Source organism: Candidozyma duobushaemuli (assembly GCF_002926085.2).
Source record: "Candidozyma duobushaemuli strain B09383 chromosome Unknown A_B09383, whole genome shotgun sequence".
Classification (NCBI taxonomy): domain Eukaryota; kingdom Fungi; phylum Ascomycota; class Pichiomycetes; order Serinales; family Metschnikowiaceae; genus Candidozyma; species Candidozyma duobushaemuli.
The window spans coordinates 3,368,179-3,390,659 of record NW_020289901.1 but is presented as its reverse complement, the minus strand read 5'-3'; the positions used below and the strand labels follow the sequence as shown (position 1 = coordinate 3,390,659).

The 22,481-nt window shown below is 49.4% G+C and overlaps 10 protein-coding genes across 10 annotated transcripts; 5 read left to right on the top strand and 5 right to left on the bottom strand. All coding sequences in view use genetic code 12, as the record gives it.

Moving 5' to 3' along the window:
* Window positions 1–12: 12 nt before the first annotated feature.
* On the bottom strand, window positions 13–3,222 carry CXQ87_001518 (uncharacterized protein; the record flags this gene model as incomplete). Its single annotated transcript, XM_025480054.1, has 1 exon — window positions 13–3,222. The coding sequence occupies one exon, from the start codon at window positions 3,220–3,222 to the stop codon at window positions 13–15; it is 3,210 nt and encodes a 1,069-aa protein (XP_025339527.1).
* Window positions 3,223–5,086: 1,864 nt separating this feature from the next.
* Window positions 5,087–5,626, top strand: CXQ87_001517 (uncharacterized protein; the record flags this gene model as incomplete). Its single annotated transcript, XM_025480053.1, has 1 exon — window positions 5,087–5,626. One exon carries the CDS (start codon window positions 5,087–5,089, stop codon window positions 5,624–5,626), a length of 540 nt encoding a protein of 179 aa, XP_025339526.1.
* A 499-nt stretch (window positions 5,627–6,125) lies between these two features.
* On the top strand, window positions 6,126–6,674 carry CXQ87_001516 (uncharacterized protein; the record flags this gene model as incomplete). Its single annotated transcript, XM_025480052.1, has 1 exon — window positions 6,126–6,674. The coding sequence occupies one exon, from the start codon at window positions 6,126–6,128 to the stop codon at window positions 6,672–6,674; it is 549 nt and encodes a 182-aa protein (XP_025339525.1).
* A 555-nt stretch (window positions 6,675–7,229) lies between these two features.
* CXQ87_001515 (uncharacterized protein) lies at window positions 7,230–7,748 on the top strand (the record flags this gene model as incomplete). The annotated part of the gene is made up of 1 exon (XM_025480051.1): window positions 7,230–7,748. One exon carries the CDS (start codon window positions 7,230–7,232, stop codon window positions 7,746–7,748), a length of 519 nt encoding a protein of 172 aa, XP_025339524.1.
* Window positions 7,749–8,495: 747 nt separating this feature from the next.
* On the top strand, window positions 8,496–9,029 carry CXQ87_001514 (uncharacterized protein; the record flags this gene model as incomplete). Its single annotated transcript, XM_025480050.1, has 1 exon — window positions 8,496–9,029. The coding sequence occupies one exon, from the start codon at window positions 8,496–8,498 to the stop codon at window positions 9,027–9,029; it is 534 nt and encodes a 177-aa protein (XP_025339523.1).
* A 409-nt stretch (window positions 9,030–9,438) lies between these two features.
* On the top strand, window positions 9,439–10,143 carry CXQ87_001513 (uncharacterized protein; the record flags this gene model as incomplete). Its single annotated transcript, XM_025480049.1, has 1 exon — window positions 9,439–10,143. One exon carries the CDS (start codon window positions 9,439–9,441, stop codon window positions 10,141–10,143), a length of 705 nt encoding a protein of 234 aa, XP_025339522.1.
* Window positions 10,144–10,725: 582 nt separating this feature from the next.
* Window positions 10,726–12,900, bottom strand: CXQ87_001512 (fungal specific transcription factor domain-containing protein; the record flags this gene model as incomplete). Its single annotated transcript, XM_025480048.1, has 1 exon — window positions 10,726–12,900. The coding sequence occupies one exon, from the start codon at window positions 12,898–12,900 to the stop codon at window positions 10,726–10,728; it is 2,175 nt and encodes a 724-aa protein (XP_025339521.1).
* Window positions 12,901–14,329: 1,429 nt separating this feature from the next.
* CXQ87_001511 (RTA1 domain-containing protein) lies at window positions 14,330–15,247 on the bottom strand (the record flags this gene model as incomplete). The annotated part of the gene is made up of 1 exon (XM_025480047.1): window positions 14,330–15,247. One exon carries the CDS (start codon window positions 15,245–15,247, stop codon window positions 14,330–14,332), a length of 918 nt encoding a protein of 305 aa, XP_025339520.1.
* Window positions 15,248–16,851: 1,604 nt separating this feature from the next.
* On the bottom strand, window positions 16,852–17,775 carry CXQ87_001510 (RTA1 domain-containing protein; the record flags this gene model as incomplete). Its single annotated transcript, XM_025480046.1, has 1 exon — window positions 16,852–17,775. One exon carries the CDS (start codon window positions 17,773–17,775, stop codon window positions 16,852–16,854), a length of 924 nt encoding a protein of 307 aa, XP_025339519.1.
* Window positions 17,776–19,322: 1,547 nt separating this feature from the next.
* Window positions 19,323–20,275, bottom strand: CXQ87_001509 (RTA1 domain-containing protein; the record flags this gene model as incomplete). The annotated part of the gene is made up of 2 exons (XM_025480045.1): window positions 19,323–19,676; window positions 19,697–20,275. 2 exons carry the CDS (start codon window positions 20,273–20,275, stop codon window positions 19,323–19,325), a joined length of 933 nt encoding a protein of 310 aa, XP_025339518.1.
* Between the last annotated feature and the right edge of the window lie 2,206 nt (window positions 20,276–22,481).

Below are 22,481 nucleotides of genomic sequence, written 5' to 3'. Positions count from 1 at the left end.
AACGGATGTAATTCAAAACCAGAAGCGTCCCAGGTCCAGCGCGGAAGGCTCACTGGCACTTGATGTCACCGGAGCCAATGAGGTCGAAGGAATGGTATAGTTTGCAGGCATGGTGGAATTGAATCTAACAGCAGAAACGATGGATGTGCTGTTGTGACCATAACCGCTCCTTGTGGAGTGAAGGACAGGTGGAGGAGTGGTTGCAGGGCCCTGGGTGGACTGAATTGGCTGGACCGTAACAGGACTGAACGCCAGGGTAGTTGGAGGTGCAGGGTAGCCTGGGCTGTTTTGTGGAGAATCACCCGGAGCATCTGGAGCTTGGCCCGGGTTGTTTCCAAAGTTGTCTGGCGAGTTACCAGGAGCGTTGTCTGGCGAGTTACCAGGAGCGTTGTCTGGCGAGTTACCAGGAGCGTTGTCTGGCGAGTTACCAGGTGATTGGTCAGGAGAGCTGCCTGGAGCATCAGGGTTCGAAGGATTGTTATTTCCTGAAGGCCCGTCATTACCACCAGATCCGTCTTGGTGGTCATTGTTGTCTCCCGGGCCGCTACCGGAGCCGTCATTTCCGCCATTGTTGAAGTTGTTGCCGTTGTTTCCCGAGTCGTTATTGGAGTTGTTTCCATCGTTCCCATTGCCCTCGTTGCCGTCAAATCCATTGTTGCCGTTGTCAGGGCCGTTACCGGGATTCTGGTCTGGAGTATCACCAGTGTCTGTAGGAGAGCTTCCTGGGTTGGCATCAGTCTGCTGGGGTTCCTGGGGGCCTTGACCCTGGGTGAAGTAGACTGTTTCCACAACCGTGGTGGCCACGGTAGTACCGGCATGAGGTCTGTCGTTGTCTCCGTTAACGGTGGTGGTGTACACATCGTCAGGTGAATTCCATGGCTGAGTAGCAGGAGAGTCTGGCGAAGTAGTGTGTCTGTCGGCTGGAGGGGTGCTTTCCTCTGGGGACTGGTTCGTGTAAGGATCTTCAGGCTGGTCTGGATTTTCCGGTTGGTTTGGATTCTCAGGCTGGTCTGGATTCTCAGGCTGGTCTGGTTCAGATGGGCTGTTGGTAGGAGCCGAATCCCATAGATCCTCAGTTGCAGCCTGGGTCGAGGTGGCACCCACAGGGTCTTGGTTCACGTTGGTGGTTTCAGTAGGAGCCTGGTTGACGGACTCAACACTCGTTGGAGCCTGGTTGGAAGAATCAACGTTCGTTGGACTTCCATTCGAGGGGTCAGTCTGGGTAGGTGGAAGCTCAGTGGGTGTCTGGTTTTCAGAGTTGGTTGGAGCCTCGGTTGGAGCTTGAACAGAGCTGCCATCAGTAGGAGCTTGGGAGAAGTTGCTCTCATTTGGAGCCTGATCGATGGAACTGCCAGGAGCCTGTTCAGAGTCGGTAGGAGCCTGGACCACACAGCTAGGAGCCTGAGAATCGCAGGCTGGATCAGTTGGAATGTGTGCAAAAGAGTCCTCACTCGTTGGCTCCAGAGAACCACTTTGAGTTGGACTGGAGTCGTCAGTTTGAGAAGGAGCGTTGTTCGGAGAGCTGTCGGTTGGTTCCAGTCCAAAAGAGTTTCCGCCAGTAGGAGCCTGGTTTGACGAGTTCATGTCGGTAGGAGCCGGAGTCATAGTTTCGCTTCCGGTTGGAGCCATGGAGCCGCTGTCAGAAGGACCCTGAGGGATTTCACCAGATGGAATCTGGGCAATGCTGCTATCCACGGGTGGGTCTGACGCATTGCTCTCGGTGGGCTGAGCAGGGATGCTTCCCGAAGGTTGATTTGAGTTGATTTCAGAGGGCTGAACCGAAGCGTTGCCCTCAGAAGGTTGAACCGGAGCCGAAGCGTCAGAGGGCTGAATCGAGGCATTACTTTCAGAAGGCTGAATCGATGCATTGCTCTCGGAGGGGCTTCCAGAAGGTTGACTCGCAGTATTACTCTCGGAAGGTTGGTTCGAAACGGCACTTTCGGAAGGTTGGTTCAAGGAGTTTGTATCAGAGGGTTGGTTCGAGGAGGCATTGCTTTCAGAAGGCTGGTTCGATGTAATGCTCTCAGAAGGCTGGTTCGAGGATTCGCTGCCGGAAGGCTGAACAGAAGAGGCATCAGATGGCTGGTTTGAGGAGTTACTCTCAGGCTGGTTTGAAGAAGCGCTTTCGGAAGGACCACTGGATCTGTCTGGCTCATTAAAAATGCTCTGGGAGGGCTGCTGAATGACATTGCTCACAGAAGGTTGGTCCGAGGAGCCAGTCACAGATGGCTGGTTGGAAGAAGCAGTTTCTGAGGGCTGAGCAGAAGAAATGCCAGAGGGTTCTGAAGCACTCTGAGAAGGTTGACCTGACGAGTTGCTCGAGGGTTCACTTGAAGCGTTGCTAGAAGGCTCATTGGGAGCGTTGCTAGAAGGTTGACTTGAGCTGCTTTCAGGGGGCTGATTCGAGGAGTTACTCTGGGAAGGCTGATTCGAGGAGTTACTCTGGGAAGGCTGGTTTGACGAATTGCTCTCGGAAGGTTGAGCAGAACCACTTTCGGAAGACAGACTTGGCGCCTTGCTTTCAGTAGGCTGGCCAGAAGAAGCACTTCCACTAGGCTGCTCAGAAGAAGCACTGGGCTGACCAGAGGCACTTCCAGAAGGCTGGGAGGAGCTTCCAGAAGGCTGGGACGAAGCGCTTTGGGAAGGTTGAGCCGAAGAAGTGATCTGGCTTGAGGAGCTGCTGGGCAGGATCGAGGATCTGCTTATTTCGTTGGAAGCACTACTAGGCTGGTTAGAAGAGCTGCCAGGGCTCGAAGCGCTCTCGGAAGGCTGCAGCGAGTTGCTTTCGGAAGGCTGAGCCGGGGAGCTATCCGAGCTTTCCTTAGGAGCCAGGGAACTAGCGGAAGGCCCATTGGAGCTTCCAGAGTTAGAGCTGCTGGAAGGTGGAGCCGAGGATTGTGGCTCTGAAGACTGGCCTGGCTGCGACAGAGCAGAAGCTGGAGCCGAGCTGCTTCCAGAAGGTGGAGCCAGAGAGCTGCCTGGCGAATCTGAAGGAGCGCTGGAGCTGGGAAGCTGAACCACAGAACTGACCTCCGGAGCACTGGACAATGGAGCCAGCAGGGGAGCACTGGACAAGGGGACCAGCAGGACCAGCAGTAGCGGAGTCGAGGACACTATGCCGCTGGAGGCCAGAGGAGAAAACGTCTCATTGGACCAGCGGACAGGCAAAGTCAATGCCTGGCATGCTGATAAAGCGAGAGTGAGGGAGACGAGAGAAAGCATGGGGAGCGAAAAGGGTCCACCAGAGGAAGCAGAGTATAAATACCATGGCCAAGCAGGCTGTGTCGGGCCATAGGAAGATCAAACAGAGAGATGTCGGCGGTCAGAATGGGCGGTGGTGTTAGTTGTAGGTGGTGAGAATGGCTGCAAATGAGAATGTGCTGATCTCCGCAAGTGCCGCGAGGAGGCAGAAAACGGCTATCGAGCGTCTGGGGCCTATCGCTTAGGCAGAGTCAGCGGGAGCCGGCAGGAGAAGGGTTGAATTGGAAAAACCCGGGAATGTGGTGCTGGAGGCTTTGGAATGTGTGGAAGGATTATTGGAACGGCTGGAACCGAGCATTCCGGGAAGGTCACCAGGGCGTGGTGACGTCGAAGGTGCTTGTCAACCAGGGGTGACGCCTGTGAAAATGCATTGCTTGGGATGTTGCAAGGGTGGAAGATTTGGGTGGAAGATTTGGGTGAAAAGTTGGGGTGAAAAGTCGAGGTGAGGTGGTAGTGAAAAATCTTGGTGAAAAATGCGTGAAAAGTTGAGCTTGCGAAAGCGGGTGAAAAATGTGTGAGTGCCTCGTATTGCCCAGCCAATTGGCGCCAAGAGAAAAAGCCCGTGGGCGTCAAAGACGTGGTAAGGCAGGTTTTGGCTAGTTTGGCTTTGTGATTTTGGGTGTTGTTCAACTGGTGGATGAGGCCAGGATGAGCACGGAGCCCCGAAATGAGCCCGGAAATGCTTCATCAAATCACTCGGTTAAGGCGGCCAATCAGCTCATGGATCCCATTCGTCAAAGACGGTCAAAGACGATGGCGCATCAGATATATCAGATAAGCTGGGGTGCCGGAAAAGAGAGGAAAACACAGGGTCGACGCAGCTAATTTGCAGCCAAAAGGGCCGTGGCACTAAACCCGACAGGCATGGCGCAAAGTGCGGCAGAAAAAGTGGTGGAGCTTCTATGACGCAGAAGACCCTGTGCTGGACGCTGAGTGGTCGGCGTGGCGGTTAACGAGAGATGCCCAGAAACTGAAGTATAACCTAAACGGTCGAACCGCGAGCGAAGCACTGGTTGGTGGAAATGGCCTTGTGTCTTGGCGTGGGAAGGAGGTTTCCGGGGAGCCCGAGGTCGGAGGGATGAAAACACAAAAGTGAGGCAGGTGAAAAAAGCCGGAAGTGAAAAAAAAACTGGAGCAGGGCACTGAGGCCTGCGTTTCGCCTGTGTGCAGCGCCACAAGGGCTAGAAGTAGACGGCGTTTCTGGGGTCCTCTGGCGAACAAAGAACGGCACTTTTAGAAGACAGGTGTGGTAGGCTTAGTTCGCTCATGGCGTGCAATCTGATAGGACGCCGACCCCGGGGTGCTGCCTGGATATGCATATTTGCTGTTTTGCATTGAAAGCTTGACATTGACGTGCGAGCTGTCTTGGCGTGGCTGTGTGCAGGACGCACAGAATCTCGTCCATCAGTCGGCATATTTTGGGGGTTTGAATCGGCGAGAAGTGGGATCTCGGGGACAGGGCGGTTGGGGGTAGTGGAGGATCGATTTCAGAGACTGTGGTGCCGCTTTTCCCGCGTCCGCCCAGCCGCACCCCCACCCCCCACAGAGCACCTCTCCCATTTTATCTAATGCATCTTCGCACGTCAACTGCATGCTCTACGCCAAGCCTTTTCTCCAGCCTGGCCCTGAGAGACTTTCCGTCGCCTACACAAATTGGGCTAGCAAAGTTCACACTTTGAGTTTGGCTGGAAACTCTGTCGCTTGTGTTCGGCTAGAAACTTCTAGTCAACCGTCGGAGTCGCCTCTGTCAGTCCCAGATATATAAAGCCCTGGCAGAACCCTGGAGTCCCCAGCCCACCACCTCGAGTATCTCAGTCTCCTAACCATGAAGTTCTCCGTGCCCATTGTCCTTGCTGCCGCCGCCTCTGCTGTTTCTGCTGCAGACTCCTCCATCTCTGGCTCCTCCTCCTGGACCCACACCACCACCGTCACCAACAATGGCATGACGTACACCAAGACCGGCACCGAGCTTTACACAGGCCAGCCAACCACCGAGCCAACCAGCGGTACCTACACCTTCACTGTCATGAAGGGCGACTACACCAAGCTCATCACCAACACCTACGGCCAGGCCACCACCGTGTCCACCGACATGCTTGTCGTTGGTCCTGATGAGACCTACTCCAGACCTGTTTCCCAGGTGGTTCACACCACCGAGGTGTCGAGTTGGTTTTCTTCGCACTCTACTGAGAACTCCGCCGCACTGGCCTCGGCCGCAGGTAAGCCCACTGGATCCTCGTCCAAGTCCTCCTCCCAATCTTCGTCCGGCTCGTCTTCGTCCGGCTCTTCTTCTGGCGCCGCCGGCTCCTTGCAGTACGGCGCAGGCGTTGGCGCTTTTGGCGTTGCTGCCGCTTTGCTTTTGTAGTTTATTTCCAATAGACGTTGGCCACACACTGGCCCGATTTCAGCCAAGACCTTGTAGCTCGTACAATCTGATGGCAGGATTCGCAACCATATGCGCGCCCATGCCGCCTTCTGCACGTCACCTCTCAAGCCCCGGTGCAGACACTAAAGGACACTCACTCTGGCTATAATGAGGTGCTCCAAATAGCTCTTTTTACTGGATATACGGGTTTGGCACAATGTCAGAATGTCAATGCCAGTCGAAAAAAGCCTTCACCGCGCTGGGACATCAAAGCGCCGCACGCTCCCACAATGACACTGCCAAGACATCTGTCAAGCCGTGCAGCACAGAGGGCTAAAAAGGAAACACCATAGAGACGCCGTCGCAGTAACCACGCCCAAACCTAACCAATCCGTAACTGCTGAAGGCAGGCGCCTCCCCAATTCCCGTCTCCGTCACGGCTCCGGCTGGTCTATATAAGGAGCTCAAAGCTCCACCTTTTCTTTCCCCCCACCCCACAATGAAGTTGTCTTCTCCCTTGGCCCTTGCTGCCTCCGCCGCTCTTGTGTCTGCAGACTCGTCGATTTCTGGCTCCTCCACATGGACCTGGACCACCGTTGTCACCAACAACGGTATGACTTACACCAAGACCGGTGCTGACCTCTACACCGGCCAGGCTACCACCGAGCCCACTGCTGGTACCTTCACCACCTCCATCATCAAGGGCTCCTTCACCAAGATCATGACCAACACCTACGGTCAGGCCACGACCATCTCCAGCCACCAGATCATTTCCGGCCCCGACGAGACCTACACCAAGCCCTTGGTTCAGGTGCTCCATACGACCGAGGTGTCTTCCTTCTTGTCATCTCACTCGTCGCACTTGTCTGCGGCTTCCAAGGCTGCGGAGGATGTGTCCAAGAACGGCGGCTCCAAGTCGAGCACTTCGGAGTCAAGCTCGTCGGGCTCTTCTGACTCCTCTGACTCCTCTTCGTCTGCTGGTGGTGCTGCTGCCTTGAGAAACGGCGCCATTGGCGGTGTGGCGATTGCTGCTGTGATGCTCTTGTAAGCGCGGTGGTTAACTGTAACGCCGAGCGGATGCCGAGCAAGCGCTGTGTTTAGATGTAATCGATAATTTTCAAAAGTCCTGTAAATTGCAACATAGACGTTGCTTGGCACCTCCAGCCGCCAGGCTGACAGCTTGACGTTTCAATTCCACCCCCAAGGGCTCCTGCACACAAGCACAAACACCTGCATGACTGCAGCTCGCTAGCAGCAGAGGATCTGCGCGCCTGCAGATTCCTCAGCCCTCTTGGCAGCCTCCTCCATATTCCATGGGCCATATGTATTATCTATAAAATCAGACAATGAAAATGCCAAGAGCTTCTGGGAGCCACTCACAGTCGCAGAGTTGCAAAAAAACCGCATGTCGCGGCAAAAGATACCTGCCCGGTTCGGAAAACTCCTGCCCTGACTGCCGGGACCCTCCTGGTTGGGTTTTCCGTTTTGCCATTCCCGACATTCCGGAAATGTCCCCCCAAATCCAGCTCCAGTGCAATATATAAAGGGCCCTGCCCGCCCAGCTTTCCAAGAATTCCTACTTTTCTTTCATCACAAGCCAACAATGAAGTTCTCTGCCATCGTCCTCGCTGCTTCTGCCGGCCTTGCTTCTGCCGCCTCCTCTGTCACCTTGACCCGTACCATCACCAACAATGGTATGACGTACACCAAGACTGCTACGGAAGAGTACACCGGCCAGACCACCACCGAGCCCGCCTCCGGCACCTACACCTTCACCATCCCAAAGGGCTCCAGAACCAAGCTTTTGACCAACACCTACGGTCAGGCTACCACCGTCTCCACCCACCAGGTCATCTCCGGTCCTGACGAGACCTACACCAGACCTTTGGTCCAGGCCATGCACACCACCGAGGTTTCTTCCTTCTTGTCATCCCACTCGTCGCACTTGTCTGCTGCTTCCAAGGCTGCTGAGAACGCTTCCGACGGCGGTTCTTCTTCCTCCTCGTCTGGTTCTGACTCCTCCTCATCTGGATCTGACTCCTCCTCCACTGGCGCTGCTGCTGCTTTGCACTACGGTGCTGGTGTTGGTGCCGTTGGTATTGCTGCTGCTTTGATCTTGTAGATAGCTGACTTTTGATTTAATACATGCCTGATTTTACGAGTTGTAGCGATAGCCGACTTTGAATACATGCCTCTTTCGAGCTGTAGGCCGAGGCCTCGGCGCGATGCTCCGAGTGAAAAATTATTTTGTGGGGATGCATGCCCTGGTTTAGAGAATCTGCGTGGAGGCTTATTTCGGCACCAGGCTTCTGTCCGTGGGCACCAGGCTTCTGTCCGATAACGGGGAAAAAAGAAAAAAAAAAAAAAGAGAAAGCCAATCTCGTAGAATTAAACCACCCCAGACATCCGTTGAACCGACTAGGCTGAAGTTGACACTCCCAAACCCTCTTCCACGCACCTTCCTAATCGGTCAATTATCAACGCTGCTGCATGCACGAAAAGCTCAAACCATCTTACAAGATCCCACCCCAAACCAACCCCCAAAAACCATTTCCTCTCATTCCCAATCCCTGTGGGCTGATTAAACCGATAGCGCCTGCCCCTATTGGCAGGTTCCAAAGCCTGTCCAAGGAATGAATTCATGCGCCGAGATCTGATTGTCACAGAGCCCTCACATCTTGGCAAATCTTGATAATTGTGGTTTTCTGGAGTCTCTTTGTGGCCCGCCCGCACAAGCTCTGCCAAGTCTGGAGGCCCACCTTCAGGGAGATTGTCCGCCTGAGCACCTTCTCCGTCTCGGCTGAACCCTGCCTACTATTTAATACCTGGCTGGCCCCCAGCCCTCCGCCGTAGTCACATTTCACTAACTATGAAGCTTTCCACCCCTGTTCTTGCTGCTGCTGCCGCCGGCGTTGTTGCTGCCGATGACACAACCAGCCCTACCTTGGTCACCATCACCAACTTCATCACCAACAACGACAGAACCTACACCAGAACCGCCACCCAGACCTACACCGGTCAGGACACCACCACCCCCACCAGTGGCACCTACACCGAAACCATGTACAGAGGCGGTGACCCATTCAGAACCATGACCTACACTTATGGTGAGGACACCACTGTGGTTACTTCCAAGATTGTCACTGGTCCAGAGAGAACCTACACCAGACCATGGTCGCGTACGATGCACACAACCGAGGCTGAAGCGTACAAGTCGTCCAAGGCCGAGTTCAACTCCAAGGTTCAGGCTGAAATGGACGGTGGTGGTGAGGGTCACCCATACGGAGGTGACGACTGGGATGACAGTGACTCTGACGACGACGAGACCACCTCTGCCAACGCCGCCGCTAGACTCGGCTTGGGCTCTGGCGCTGTGGCGCTTGCTGCTGTTTTGCTTTTGTAAGTTTGGATTTAGAAATGAACAACTGATTTCGTCCGCATACGCTGTAGATGGCTGCGAATTTGACAGGTGCTTAATCTGATACATCAGCGCACACGCCGAGGGCCTCTTGAGCCGGTTGTGGCGTGGTTTTCACGGTAAATTTTTTCTTCAAAACTCTGCAATTCCAAAATCCCGTCCCTGCCCTCTATTCTTCCAAATTTCGCTTCCACCCGACCCTTCTGGGGGTCCCACCCTCCCTGAGACGCTACCCCAGAAGCAAAACCCAGAAATTAGCCAGCATTGTGTGCATCAAACCTCGCCTTGGCAGCTTCTGAAGGGGCCCACGGCTCTACCAAATCCTCAATAGCGCTGCGTGGCACACACAAAGACCGCCAAGCCCCAGCCGGTGATGTCTTACAACTCCAGCATAATGCCTCCAAGGCTTGGAGACACAGCTTTCTTGGAACAATCCCGCAGGGTAGACCGATCGGCTTTCCCAAATGCTGAGCAGCTTTTCGTGGCGCTGGTGCTCGCGGGCTACTATTTAAAGGCGTCCTTCTGGCCCTTTTTGCCCATCACCACTATGAAGCTTTCCACCGTTTTACTTGCTGCTGCTGCTGCGTCTGGCGTCATGGCCGACGACACCTCGCTCACCATCACCATGACCTTCACCGACAACGACAGAACCTACACCAAGACCAGAACCGACTTGTACACTGGTCAGGAAACCACCTTGCCCACTGACGGAATCCACACCACCACCTTCACCCTTACAGACGACGACTGGACTGCCACTGTGGAGCAGACCAACACCTACGGCAAGGACACCATTGTCACCTCGCTGGACATCATCTACGGTCCCGAAGAAACCTACACTAGAGAGACCACCTTGCAAATGCACGAGACCCAGGTCAGCTCCTACTTGAGCTGGTTGTCTGTGAAGAACGAGCTTGCCCAGTCTGCCATTGACGGCGAGACCGACAGATTGTACTTGCCTGAGGAGGTGGAGACCACCAGTACCACCACTTCTGCTGCTCAGACCACTTCTGCTGACACCACCTCTGCTACTGGCGGTGCAGTCAAGTACGGCGTGGGCGGTGCTGCTATGGGTATTGCTGCGGTCATGCTCTTGTGAGTGCTAGAGTATGCTTTGTGTTTACTTTAATTCTGCTACTTTTGATGTGTGTAGACAGTCAATACGATGCCCAAGCCTTCCTTTGATTCCATTTCCTTTGATTCCAGTTCCTTTGATTCTGCCACTTTCTGTGTAGATAGTCGAAACGACGACGTCTTCAATTCTGCTGCTTCATATATGAAGCTAGTCAATAGTCAATGCAACACGACGCCTGGCAAAAGCCAATTGCCTTCTCCCTTTAATTCTGGCACTTTTCAAATGTACTTCTCCCTTTTAGTCTGCCACTTTCCATATGTGCAGATAGCCAATACGGCGCCTGGTAAAAGCCAATTGCACTTCTCCCTTAGGGAAAATAACACATCTCTTTGTCTCCCTTGTAGACACCTTCCCTAGGCCACGCCGAGCTTCGCCAAATCTTGGCTTGGGTTGAATGAAAGTGTCTAATTGTCATGCCCAATTGTCATGCACACTTGGCGGTGATTCCCCAGCTTTAGCCGGCGGTTTGAAGCGACGGGACCAGGCGGCTTGGAAAACCTTGTCTTTCTGCCTTTTTCTCTCGATTCCGCTGCCATTGTGCAAGCACTAGACGTTGCCGAAAAACTCCATGAGGAGCTGCGGGTCGTAACCTTGCAACAGCTCGAGATCGTATTGCCACGCTGCTATTGGCTCTGCACTGGGTGGCTCCACCGTGCTGACTCCGGCTCTGCTGAGGAAAGCGCTTTTCTGAGCATGGGCCTGGATCTGCGTCACCAGCAGCCATTTTTTCTCCAATTGGAGGGCATTTAAAAGACGGAGCTCACGGGCCTCCGAGGTGCTCTCTTTGTCCTGGTGACGGCTACCAAACATTTCGGTGTACAGCCTGTGCTCCATGTTGGCCTCGTTGAGCACCAGATCGATGTCTTTGAGCTGCTCAATTGTGTAGTTCACCTCCACAGCCCTGGCGACCTCGTCGGTGACATCGAAAAGAATCTCATCGTTGATCATTCTCTGTCCCACACGAGTGGATCTTGAGATGCCCCAGGCGTGGTAGTATTTCTCCGACACAGATTCTGCAAGCTCCAAAGAGGCCTCCTCGGCTGCAAAAACGTTACGGTGAATCAGCTCGTAAAGGTGCTTCCTCTTGATTGTCTGAATGTCGGTCTCATCGGATTTTATCAGCCTGAGAGTGAAAGCGAAACGCACTCTGATACCTCCAGCACCGAGCTGACTGCTCATAAGGGACATGAAAAACGGTATTAGGAGTATTTTTGAGCCGACACCGAAGTACGACTCGATGTGGTCGAGGAATCCCGGCTTGAGGAAACAAATGTCTCTCTGGGTGACGGTAAGACGCTTTTTTAAGTACTCAACGCTGAGATCAAGCTCGCCCTTACGCTCAAAAAACAAGTAGAGCGAGAAGTAGACCGTCAGAAGCCAAATTTTGCTTATCATGAGAAGCAAGAACCGGTGGCATTTGGCATTAGATTTCTCGTCGCCCAAAGGCTGGAGATAATCTCCGATACGACCGAGCTTTTCGCTAGTTAGAACCTCCAAACGCTTGATTTTCTCTGTAAGTTGCATGTAGTCGATTTTGCTGGAAACCGGCATCGTAGATGATACAAGGTCAAGAAGCGCCATGAATAGGCTTGTTGTTTCGGTCATATGCTGCACGGCCTCATTGTCGGAATCCAGAGAAGGAAGCTCCACACGGTATGTATCTGGATGGATTGAAAGACTCCGATCAAAAAGCAAGGCACAGTAGACATCCAACCGTAGAATCGTGTGCCAAAGGGACCGTGCAACTTCAGTTTCTTTGGCTTCAAAGACAAGCCTGCTTCTCCAAGACCCAAGCACAGTTCTGTCAAGATCCAAGTGAATGTTGCTGGCACAGGTGTGTATCTTCTTCATGATGTCCAGGGACGACATCTGATCGGTGACCATGCCACGTTCAAAACTGAAAATGTGGAATGTTTGGAGAAGCATAAGAGCACGGAGGCCATGAGTGCCGCCAACATTGCAGAATGTCATTTCCTTCAAAAGGTCGTTTGCAACAAATCCAGCATCCACGACCACAGGGTTCTCCAAGATGGATGCTCTTTCGGCTTTTGATAGGGTCAATTCCGAAGCAACAATGCTGCAGTATGCCAAACGAATGGCCAAAAGAAGCGTTCCCAAAATGACGGCATCTGTGGCCAGCTCGAAGCTCTTGATGATACAGGAACCCTCCAAGGTGGGTCCCACCACTCTATTGAGCTCAGAAAAGAACTTCTTTTCGTCCAAAATCGGCAACCACTTCTGCTGGAATTTGAAGTATTCCCGAACGAGCAAGAGAACGACACTATAAGGTGGAAGCATCAGAATGACCTGCTCCAGAAGAGAAAGCCTAGCCCAGGATCCATATGGTTTCAAGACGATTCCATGCTGAAGACTTCCAGCGTTGATAGTCTGGCGCACAGCATCGACTTCTTCTTCAGTAGAATGAGCGTTGAGGCGACGAATATAGTTCACGCCAAAGTGAGCTATCGCTTTCTGCTCAAACTGGTCAAGCTTCTCTTTCGGCACCATTCCGTCTCTAGAAATGAGGTTCAGCCACAAACGACCAAAATTCTTGTGGTTTGCCAAAAAGCTCTTGACAACAGCAGTGATGGGATCACCGCCCGCCATTGTATTATAGCCAAGAAGACTGGTTTCAATGATGCCGTTCTTCAGTCTGTTTGCAGCCTCGAAGAGATTGAACTGCCAGTCCTCCATGGCAGGAGAAGTGGTTTCGTCTTTCATTACTGATTCTTCTAGCTTGACATACTGGGGATTTTTCGGTTTATAAGGTTTCACATCCTCGTATGAGCAGCAATCGCTGAGGCCATTCCGAGCACATTCACCGCAAGGAACCCCACGATCGCATCTCCGTTTCTTCCGCCGACAGTTTGTACAGCTGAAAACCCGACGGTGTCTTTTTTTCCCGGTTTCTGCCATGCCAGCGGATTTGGGGAATTGCAGGGAATAAGTAGGTGGAGGGTGTGCGGACGTAGGATATAAATCCGCATAAACCCGCGCAAATCCGCAATCGTGATAGTGGAAGCACGGCGGCAGGTAAAATTATGCTTTTCTTTTGATCTGAGGGGATGCAGTGGCGGAGTGCGTCAGATCGAGAGATAACAAATTGGAGACCGTGTTTTGAGATGCCGTTCACGTTTTGAAGTTATGGGGTTGATGGGAATTCGATTATTGGGGGTCAAAAGCTGCCATTTGGATTGTTATTTTCTTGGTGGACACGTCAAAGCCAGTGGCTTATTTTCTTGTTCTATGATTCTGTGGCTTTGGTGGCTCTTTGTTTTGGAAAAAACATGTGGGTGTTGATCTAAATGTGTTGATACAGATGCGAATTTGGGCCTTGAAAACAGACAAACCTGAGGGCAGACAAATTAACAGCAAGGATTGAAAAATTCAAAAGCCCAAATGAGTACTTTCGTAGTTTCTTGTAATTTCGACTATACGAACCTTTATGTCCTCTTCTATGTGCTCATCTCATCGGCATCATGGTGATAGTAAGCCCATTTGACGTCTTCAAAATCACAGTTGCGGAATTGCTCCTCTTATATATTTCGTGCCGTTTCCAGCACTTTAAAACACGATTTTCAAATTTTGGACACGGCTACATGTGTGGGGCTCAGTGGGGCCAAGAATGCTGAAACAGTACAGACTCGTATCTCGAGATAGTCACGGAGTGGCACTGCCAAGCCCGAGATCAAGTGGACGAGGAGGTACTAAACGGTTGCTATTTTTAGAGCACTGCTCGTTGGAAGATTAGGGCTAAAGAGGGGAATTTGGAGTTGAAGGTGATAAAATTTACTATGGGATAGACCTGCTTGATGTAGATGGTATAGGCAGACTGTGATCCTGGTTTACTATGTATGTGATGAAGTTTGATTATGGAGACCACTCCTTTAATAAATTGACCTGTGCTTCTTCCCAAAAGCAAAATGAATGAAGCCCGTGACATGAGCATTATTGGGATCTGTAGCTTTATTTCTGTTAGCATCCACTGTGACGTCAATTCTTCAGCATTGGCCCAAAACCATTGTCAAACTCCATTTTTCATGCTGAGTAATCACACAGATTTTCAGGGAATGCCACAATAAACAAAACAGCACCGCCAAAATCTGAAAGGCCTAAATCATCCACTATCAATCACATTTAACTTCCCACATCAAAACCCCACCTTGGCTTCATCATATCCATCAGAGTCCCTCGTCAAAAACCCACCTTGACTTCTGGACTGGGGCCCAACCTTCACGAAATATCCACATATATCCTGGAAACTCAAGAGCACCATGGTGAAAAACATCAACATGAGGTCCAAGGTGTAAAGAAACACCTCATGGGAAATGATATATCCGTCCCAGCCCTGAATATACTCGATAGCACGGACTATGCATCTGAGCAAAATAAGAATTGAACATGCAAAAAGCGTAATCATGATACACTGCCAGTTCCGCTTAGTGGATGGGATGTATCGAGTTATTTGGGCTTCATGTGAGGGGTTCTTCAACACTCTGTACTGAAAAAGACCAGATACAATGATGAAGACGGAGAAAAATCCGATCTGAATGAAAAGACCCGTGATGATGATATTCTCGCCTATGGTAATGAACTTGGTGTCTTTAGCAGCCATAAGTCCTGCTCCAGTGCCCTGCATTAGAAACGACAAGACGTCGCCAAAAACGAAGATTTTTGTTAGAAAGCGTAATGGAATGAGTGATTGACGGGCACTCTTTAGCATGGCGATAATACGGCCTAGCGTCATGTAGATCGTGGCTGCAAAAAGAGCTGGAGCCACAAGCAAAAGCACAGATTGAACGATAAACGGGTTTTTGGCACCTTCGTCTTTGGACGATACGATTCTGGCAACACAGCCGCCGATTTCACAGGCTCCTCCGACAATAAAAGGGATGATGATGAGGGTTCGTCTTCGATCGAGTTTCTCTATTTCTGGGTGTCTCAAGGCTTTATAGAACTGGAATGAAGTGAAAGCTGTAATGATGGCAAATACCACCACAAATATGATAGCAGCCGCCATCGAAGGCGTGTACATGTACGGCCTCCAATTTTCGAAACCGTTAGCCATTTTTGGATGAGATGGAGCAGACTAGAGCTCTATAAGGCAGATTTTGGTGCAACGTGGAAACAAGGTGGACTTTGCCGCAACTTTATATGATCATGCAAATTGAATCGGATCAAACGCTAGCCGAAGCGATACTCTGAAGAGCTTTAAGTCGGTGGGAATAAGAATCATGAAGTTTCTGAGGCATTACTCTGAGGAAGGGAACACCATAAAATGTCGTGCTTAATTGATTGGAATGTAAGAAGCTGGATTAGCCGAATTTTGGTGAATCGGCAAAAATTCCACTCGGCTTAGTTTGTCTTTGGCAGTCATTGTTCGGGTTTTAGTTGGCGCTCGTTAATAAGAAGAACAATAGGCCTATTTGGCGAGAACCATTTTTGCAAAAAAAGGTGCATCTAGTCATGAAGGACGGAATTTGGTATTGCTTCTTGCAGCTAAGAGCGTCATTCGGACTCCCCTTTGCTATTCCCTCATTATATTTAAACGCACAAAGGAGAAGTCATTACCATGAGGAAGTTGGGTATTTCAGATTCTGCTTTTTCAGCAGTGGTCTTATTGACTGTCATTTTCTGGTCTTCTTCGACGAGGGAAAGTAAGGTAAGAAAGGAAAATGCACGTTGATTTGGGGTATTCTTACCCTTGGCTTATCCTCAGTTATGGCTGATCTAGTGCCATGATTTTGAGGCAACGGTAACTGGAATGAGATTGACATATAAAGCAAAAACCGACCAAAACCCCAAAATTCTAGGTCAGTCTTCTTTTTCCGTGACATTCATCACAATATCTGCCAAAGCTGTCACTGATCCTTGGCACTTCATTGAAACGTCAAAACCGATAAGGAGCCAAGAAATGGAGTCAAGTCGAGGCAACCTGAAAATAATGAAGTAAAGACTTTTTGAGATTCGCTAAATTAAGCACGGTGATTATGCTGATCCAGATGTTCTGAGCTTATCATCAACACATAATGCAACATAGGTAGCCTTCCCTTTCTTATTCATAACATAACAACATGACTCATACGTACTCCTTGTGAAATCGATAGACCCAATATCCTCATTCCACACATTGGGAGCTTGTTTCAATCCAACAGCTTTGTTGAGTTTGAGAACATAGTCTTCTCCTTCGTGCTGAGCATAACCCTCTGGTTGTTCCATATAGATTTCCTTTTTGAGCTCACCATTTAAGAAAGCCGTCTTCACATCCATTTGATGTATTATCAAATCTTTTGCAGCACATAGGGATACACACCCTAAGACTTGCATACTTAATCACTGGAGTATATGTTTCTTCATAATCAATGCCTTTAATTTGGGTAAAACCTTTTGCAACTAGTCTAGCTTTGAAGATTTCCAAGATTCACATCACTGAATTGAGTCCCACGTCCGGCGCCACTTTCAATGGACCCGACTACGAATTCGAAAGTATCAAGGAAATTAACATGAAACCTACTACAAATCACTACCCCTACACCAACACCTCAGTTAAAATATCCATTGAAAATGCTTAGAAAAGAATGCAAACAGACCACCGAACAATCCGTTCCGCCAAAGGTCTGCAGCGCCAAATGCCGCTAATCTATAAGTTTGGCTATTTTTGCTCCTTACCGTCTAAAAGCCGACCTTGGCCTCGTTATAGCCGTCAGAATCGGCAGTAAGCAGCTGGCCTGCATTCTGATCTCTGGAGATAGGGCCCACTTCGACAAAGTAGCCACAAATGTCCTGCCAGCACAATAACACCATGTTCAAAAACATCAACAAGAGATCCAAGGTGTAAAGGAAGACCTCGTTGGATATGATGTAGCCGTCCCAGCCTTCAATGTACTCAACAGCACGGACTATGCATCTGACCAAAATGAGAATGGAGCACGCAAAAAGCGTGAACATAATCAATTGCCAGTTGTGGACCTTGGAAGGCGTGTATCTGGTGCCCTGGGCCTCGAGAGAAGGCTCTCTCAACACTCTGTACTGGAAGAGACCCGTGACGACGATGAAAACGGAGAAAAAGGCGATTTGGATGAAAAGACCGGCAATGATGATACTTTCACCCGTGCTGATATTGTCGTGGCTTCCAGCAGACATGATCCCAGCTCCTGTGCCCTGCATCAAGAAGGAAAGAACATCACCAAAGACAAAGATCTTGGTGAGGAAACGCAAGGGAATGAGCGATTGGTGGGCGCTGTTCAACATGGCGATGATTCTGCCCAAAATCATGTAAATGGTGGCTGCAAAAAGAGCAGGAGCCACAAGCAAAAGCACCGACTGGATGATGAAAGGCGTTCTAGCCTGGTCGTCTTGAGAAGACACTGCTCTAGCGATGCAGCCAATGATTTCACAGAATCCTCCGACTATGAAAGGTATGATGATGAGGGTTCTTTTGCGATCAAGCGGGTGGATGTTTGGGTACCTCAATGCCTTGTAAAACTGGAATGAAGCGTATGCGGTCACTCCGACAAACACTATGGTGAAGATGATCGCTGCCGCCAACGACGGCGTGTACATGTAAGGTTGCCAGTTCTCGAATCCGCTAGCCATGGTGATTTGACGAAAGAAACAGGTGCACCACCTTGATCTTTATATCTGATGCCATGTAGTGGAGGGTGTATCTAGTACGGGTGGATGTATGCGGATGTATGCGGATATAGGCGGAATTAGGTGGAGCTACGCGGAGGAAGCGCCGCAGCAAGGCGGCTATTTATCAGCCGTTTCCCGTGGGCCAGGAACGGTCTTTTTTTAGAAATAGCTGTAGAAAATGGGATTCGATCCGGGGCCGTTCAAACTGGTTATCAAAAAAAAAAAAAAAAAAAAGGCATTGCGGCGTGGTTTGCAGCCATCGCGTATATTCGCTAAACAAGAGGATAGGGACTGTGGGGTGGTCCAGTTGGCCTTTGATTCTTGATTTTGATTATTTTGATATTTTTCATTTTCATTTTTCACCGTTACTGCCATTTTGTGAATCTCGGAGACGTGTGGCTGACTCCGAGACGCATGGACCCGGGCGGAGTCGGATCGTGAATATCGGATCGTGAAGAGCCAAAATGTGTTCACTATAGGTTTTGGATTTCGATTTCTGTCACCCTTTGTTGAGGTCTGGAAGGTGCCACACCAGCTTGGCGCCTCGTAAAAAATGGTACCTTGCCAAGAATCCGCCCAAGTTGCTGATAAGCAAAACCGGCGGATATGGGTGGATTTAGTGGACCTGAAAGGGGCTCAGGGGCTCATATTTGGAGTTTTGAGATTATTTTGGTTTGAAGCGTGGTGGGTCATTGCCGTGATAGGGTGAATGCCAGGAGGGCTAATGTCAGTGGGCTAATCTTAAGGGAGTAGTAGGTGGACTCAACATCATTCAGCATCACCATGACAACGATGTCACGTTAGGAATTATGGATACACGCTTAACATCAAGCGTGTCAGGTATCAGACATAGATAAGGAGGTTTCCCGGTAGAGCTAGTTTCCTGATTTGAAGGACACTAGGTGATACACGGCATAACAGGAAATTCACGGTCTCTCAGATACCAGACAAGAGCCGCTGTATGGAAATTCCTGGTAACATAAAACCAGATTACAACAAACTCTATCTATGTTCTAGTATTTAAGTGCTCTTAGTCCTCAGAAGTTGAGGAAGTTATATCTAAGTGTTAGTCGTAATTTACTATGAATCCCGAGCATCCTAACAAACGAAGGCAGAGTTGATCTATTAACTATCATTTTGGAACTCTTGGAGTATTCCTGGGGAAGGGGGGTCTTTTTTGATGGCAAATCAGTGGATTCCATGTGGCTGCAAAATAGCACTTGAGGACCCACTGTGGCTGTGAAGAATACAGATCAACACTCCGATTCCTTCAAGTTCATAGTGATCTGTAGCAAGAACACATTATGAATTAGTAGAGCATGCTTTTGTGTTCGACTTTAGCGCTACCTTCTTCATTGACAAATCACCTCATCACTACCATGCACCGCATTGAAGTAAAACCTCAAACTCATGATTTCTTTCCAAACTCACTCCAAACTCAGTCTGAACTCTACATTTCAAGAAACCACCCCTCCTCATCTATATCTCTTGCTTATCTATAAAATCCCCTATACCATGGTCCTCGCTTCATCTCTGAACAGATCCAGCTCAGCTATTGGACCTGAAAGCTTCTCCTGCTCCAACCGAAACAGCATTTGCTTAGAATTGATAAAATTCTCGTCTCTGGAAAGCGGTCCGACCTCCACAAAGTATGCACAGTTGTCCTGCCAGCTCAAAAGCACCATGTTGAGGAACATCAACAAAAGATCCAACGTGTAGAGGAACGCCTCGTTGGAAATAATGAAACCGTCGTAGCCCTGGAGGTACTCCACTGCACGAATGATACAACGAACGAGAATCAAAATGGAACACACAAAAAGTGTAATGAGGATGGTCTGCCAGTTGTCTTGGAAGGAGTATACCTCAATGCCCGGGCTTCCACAGAAGGGTTTCTCCACACTTTATATTGGAAAAGAGCCGCCACAATGATGAAAACACCAAAAAAGCCAATTTGCACGAAAAGACCGCCGATGATGATCCGTTCAGCGTGGTCACTTTTACTAGGATCAGCAGCTCTCACACTGGCTCCAATTCCTTGCATCAAAAAGGAAATGACATCGCCTAGAACAAATATTTTTGTGAGCCATTTGACAGGAACCAATGATTGGTGGGCGCTGTTCAACATGGCGATGATCCTGCCCAAAATCATGTAAATGGTGGCTGCAAAAAGAGCAGCTGCCACTAGCAAAAGAACCGCCTGAACGATGAACGGGTTTTTGGCATTGGGATCCTGGGAATTGATGATTCTGCAAATACACCCGACGATTTCACAGAGGCCTCCGAAAATAAAAGGTATCACAATGAGTGTTCTGCGTTTGTCGAGCTTCGAGGCTGTGGGATTCTTCAATGCTCTGTAGAACTGAAAACACGCAAGAAGCGACATCGCCGCAAAAGCAATAGTGAAAATAATGGGAGCCGCTAGCGACGGCTTGTAGTTGTAAAAACGGGATTTCGGAGACATGGCGAAGAAGCAGGGCTGAAGGGTGGATCTTGTATCGATCTCGAACGCATGGCGGCTAATGTAAAGCAACTTAGCGACACAAGGTACAGCAAATCCTGGCAGGGGCAATTCTGGGGAAGCAGGAGAGCCTATACTTTATTGGGTTTGTCGTGGATTGGGTTTTGGGTGATTGGGTGGCTGCAAATTTTGCAACTTCCGTTTTTGATAGAAGCGAATTGTCAATTTTGATGAAACGAAACGACAAGCTTGGCAGGCGAAGCAACCGCACTTTTCTCTTGTATTGCTGCGGGCCTCCCGAGTTCGTCACACGCTAATGGAGTTTAGATACGTCTTGATGCTTCGGTGGAACGGTGTGCTGTTTCCGTAAACTATGGAAGGGATGTGGTTTTCGAGAGAAGAAAATTATATATTGTTGAACTTTGAAGAAAGAGGCCATTTGATGCTTTGTTTTTCCATTTGTTGCTTTGTTTGCGTGTTTATCAACACCCAGAGGTGATGTAGCGCACGGCTGTAAAGTGCCACACAGATGCTCGTGGCCAAAGTTGAGATTATATGAAATTGGCTTTTGTGTAAGGCGTGGGAGGACTAAGAAGGAAGATAGTACGGGTCATGCGTTGAAAAGGCAAGTCAAAAACCACAGATACTGTGCTCCAGTTGAGTACTACTGTCTTGATTAGCCAACTTTTGTAGAATTTGAAGTGCACCACGGCAATGAATACAAGAGAAGTGGACGCTCTATTTCCATCGAGCCTATCGCACTACATTCTACCAAAAGGGTACAGGTTAGTTCTGCCTTGTAACATCGTGAAAAGTGGATCAAGCTTAAAGTAGTTCTTGGCTCTTGAATCTCAACGTAAAGGCGCTGTTTTGTGATGCAGCTGTTCTACTAGCTGTTACACTAGAGGAGCATACTAGTCTCAAAGAGGGTGGAGTGATTCAAGTCATTGAAAAGGTAAGGCCACATGTTTTGAAAGACTCAAAGATAAAATTCTATTTCTCTGCCTGGGAATTCGAATGCCTCTCTTGATAATTGCTATCTTCCACATCTTGGGCCAACTTCCTCGAACTATCGCAGTCGAACCTACCAGATTCGAATTGAGCTTGCTGTGGAATGCGCTTTGTGGAGCTTTCCTTGTTCAGACTCCACAACTTTGAGTATTGATCTTTAATACCGGAGGCTGCTTCTAACAGATTCACAAAGGTACAACATTTGGTGTACTTTGAAAAGTACGCCTTGGCTCCAGATGCTACGGAACAGATTTGGGAGAGTACTCTTCTGAAAGCAAAAAACTGCTTTGGTTACCAAACTTGGTGAGTGAAGCAGACACCTTGTTTGCCATCATGGCATTTTGCGTTACCAAGCGGCCAAAACGGCTTTGGCTTTCGGAGGTGCTAATTGGAGAAGACAAGCGGAAAGAGTTTTCACTAACATTTTCCAACGACCATTGGAAGGCGGAACAGACAGCGGTTCTCACAGTAATCTAACTTATCGTTCAAAGTACTTGCGAACTTTCGAGCTCTTCTGGACCCAAGGTGGATCTTTTGAAAAGGGTAACCGAAAACAAGCGTCAATTGATCCTCTGCTAAAAAAAAAAAAAAAAAATACTTAATCTTTCATATCAAGCGGAAGTGTTCGTGATCTGAAGCACCTACGATTTTGTGCACAATCCTACAAACTGTTTTTTCTGTACTTAGAATAAGTCAACGGTCTTCCTTCGCTTTACGAAACCTAAAATGGCATTTAAGCTTTTGGCCACTGCAAGACTTTTCCAACGGTCATTCCAGAAAATCTCTATCCACCGCCGCCAAAATCGACTCTCCCAGACCAAGAATTAGGAGATAAAATATTTTTGAAAATTAATGTAGTCTATCTATTTCTTGACCCAAATGGTCCTACACCACCGAATATTTTCGACAAAGACAAACACCCGTGCACCACCCGATCCGATCTTCGAATCTTCCACATCCGTGCACCACATTCTTCTCATGCGAGCGGGCGACGCGCACAGCGGAGATGAGCTGTGAGGGGAGGTGTGTGCAGATCTGACTTTTTCTTTACGAAGTGGGGCAGATTTAAACGTACTGCACACAGCGAAGACGAAGAAATTGGCTGCAAAAGAAACTCGTCAAAAAGGAATGACAGGCTGACTTGTGGGGTTGTTATTTCTGTTTTCAAGAGAGGTTTTATTTCTGCAGAAATACTTTA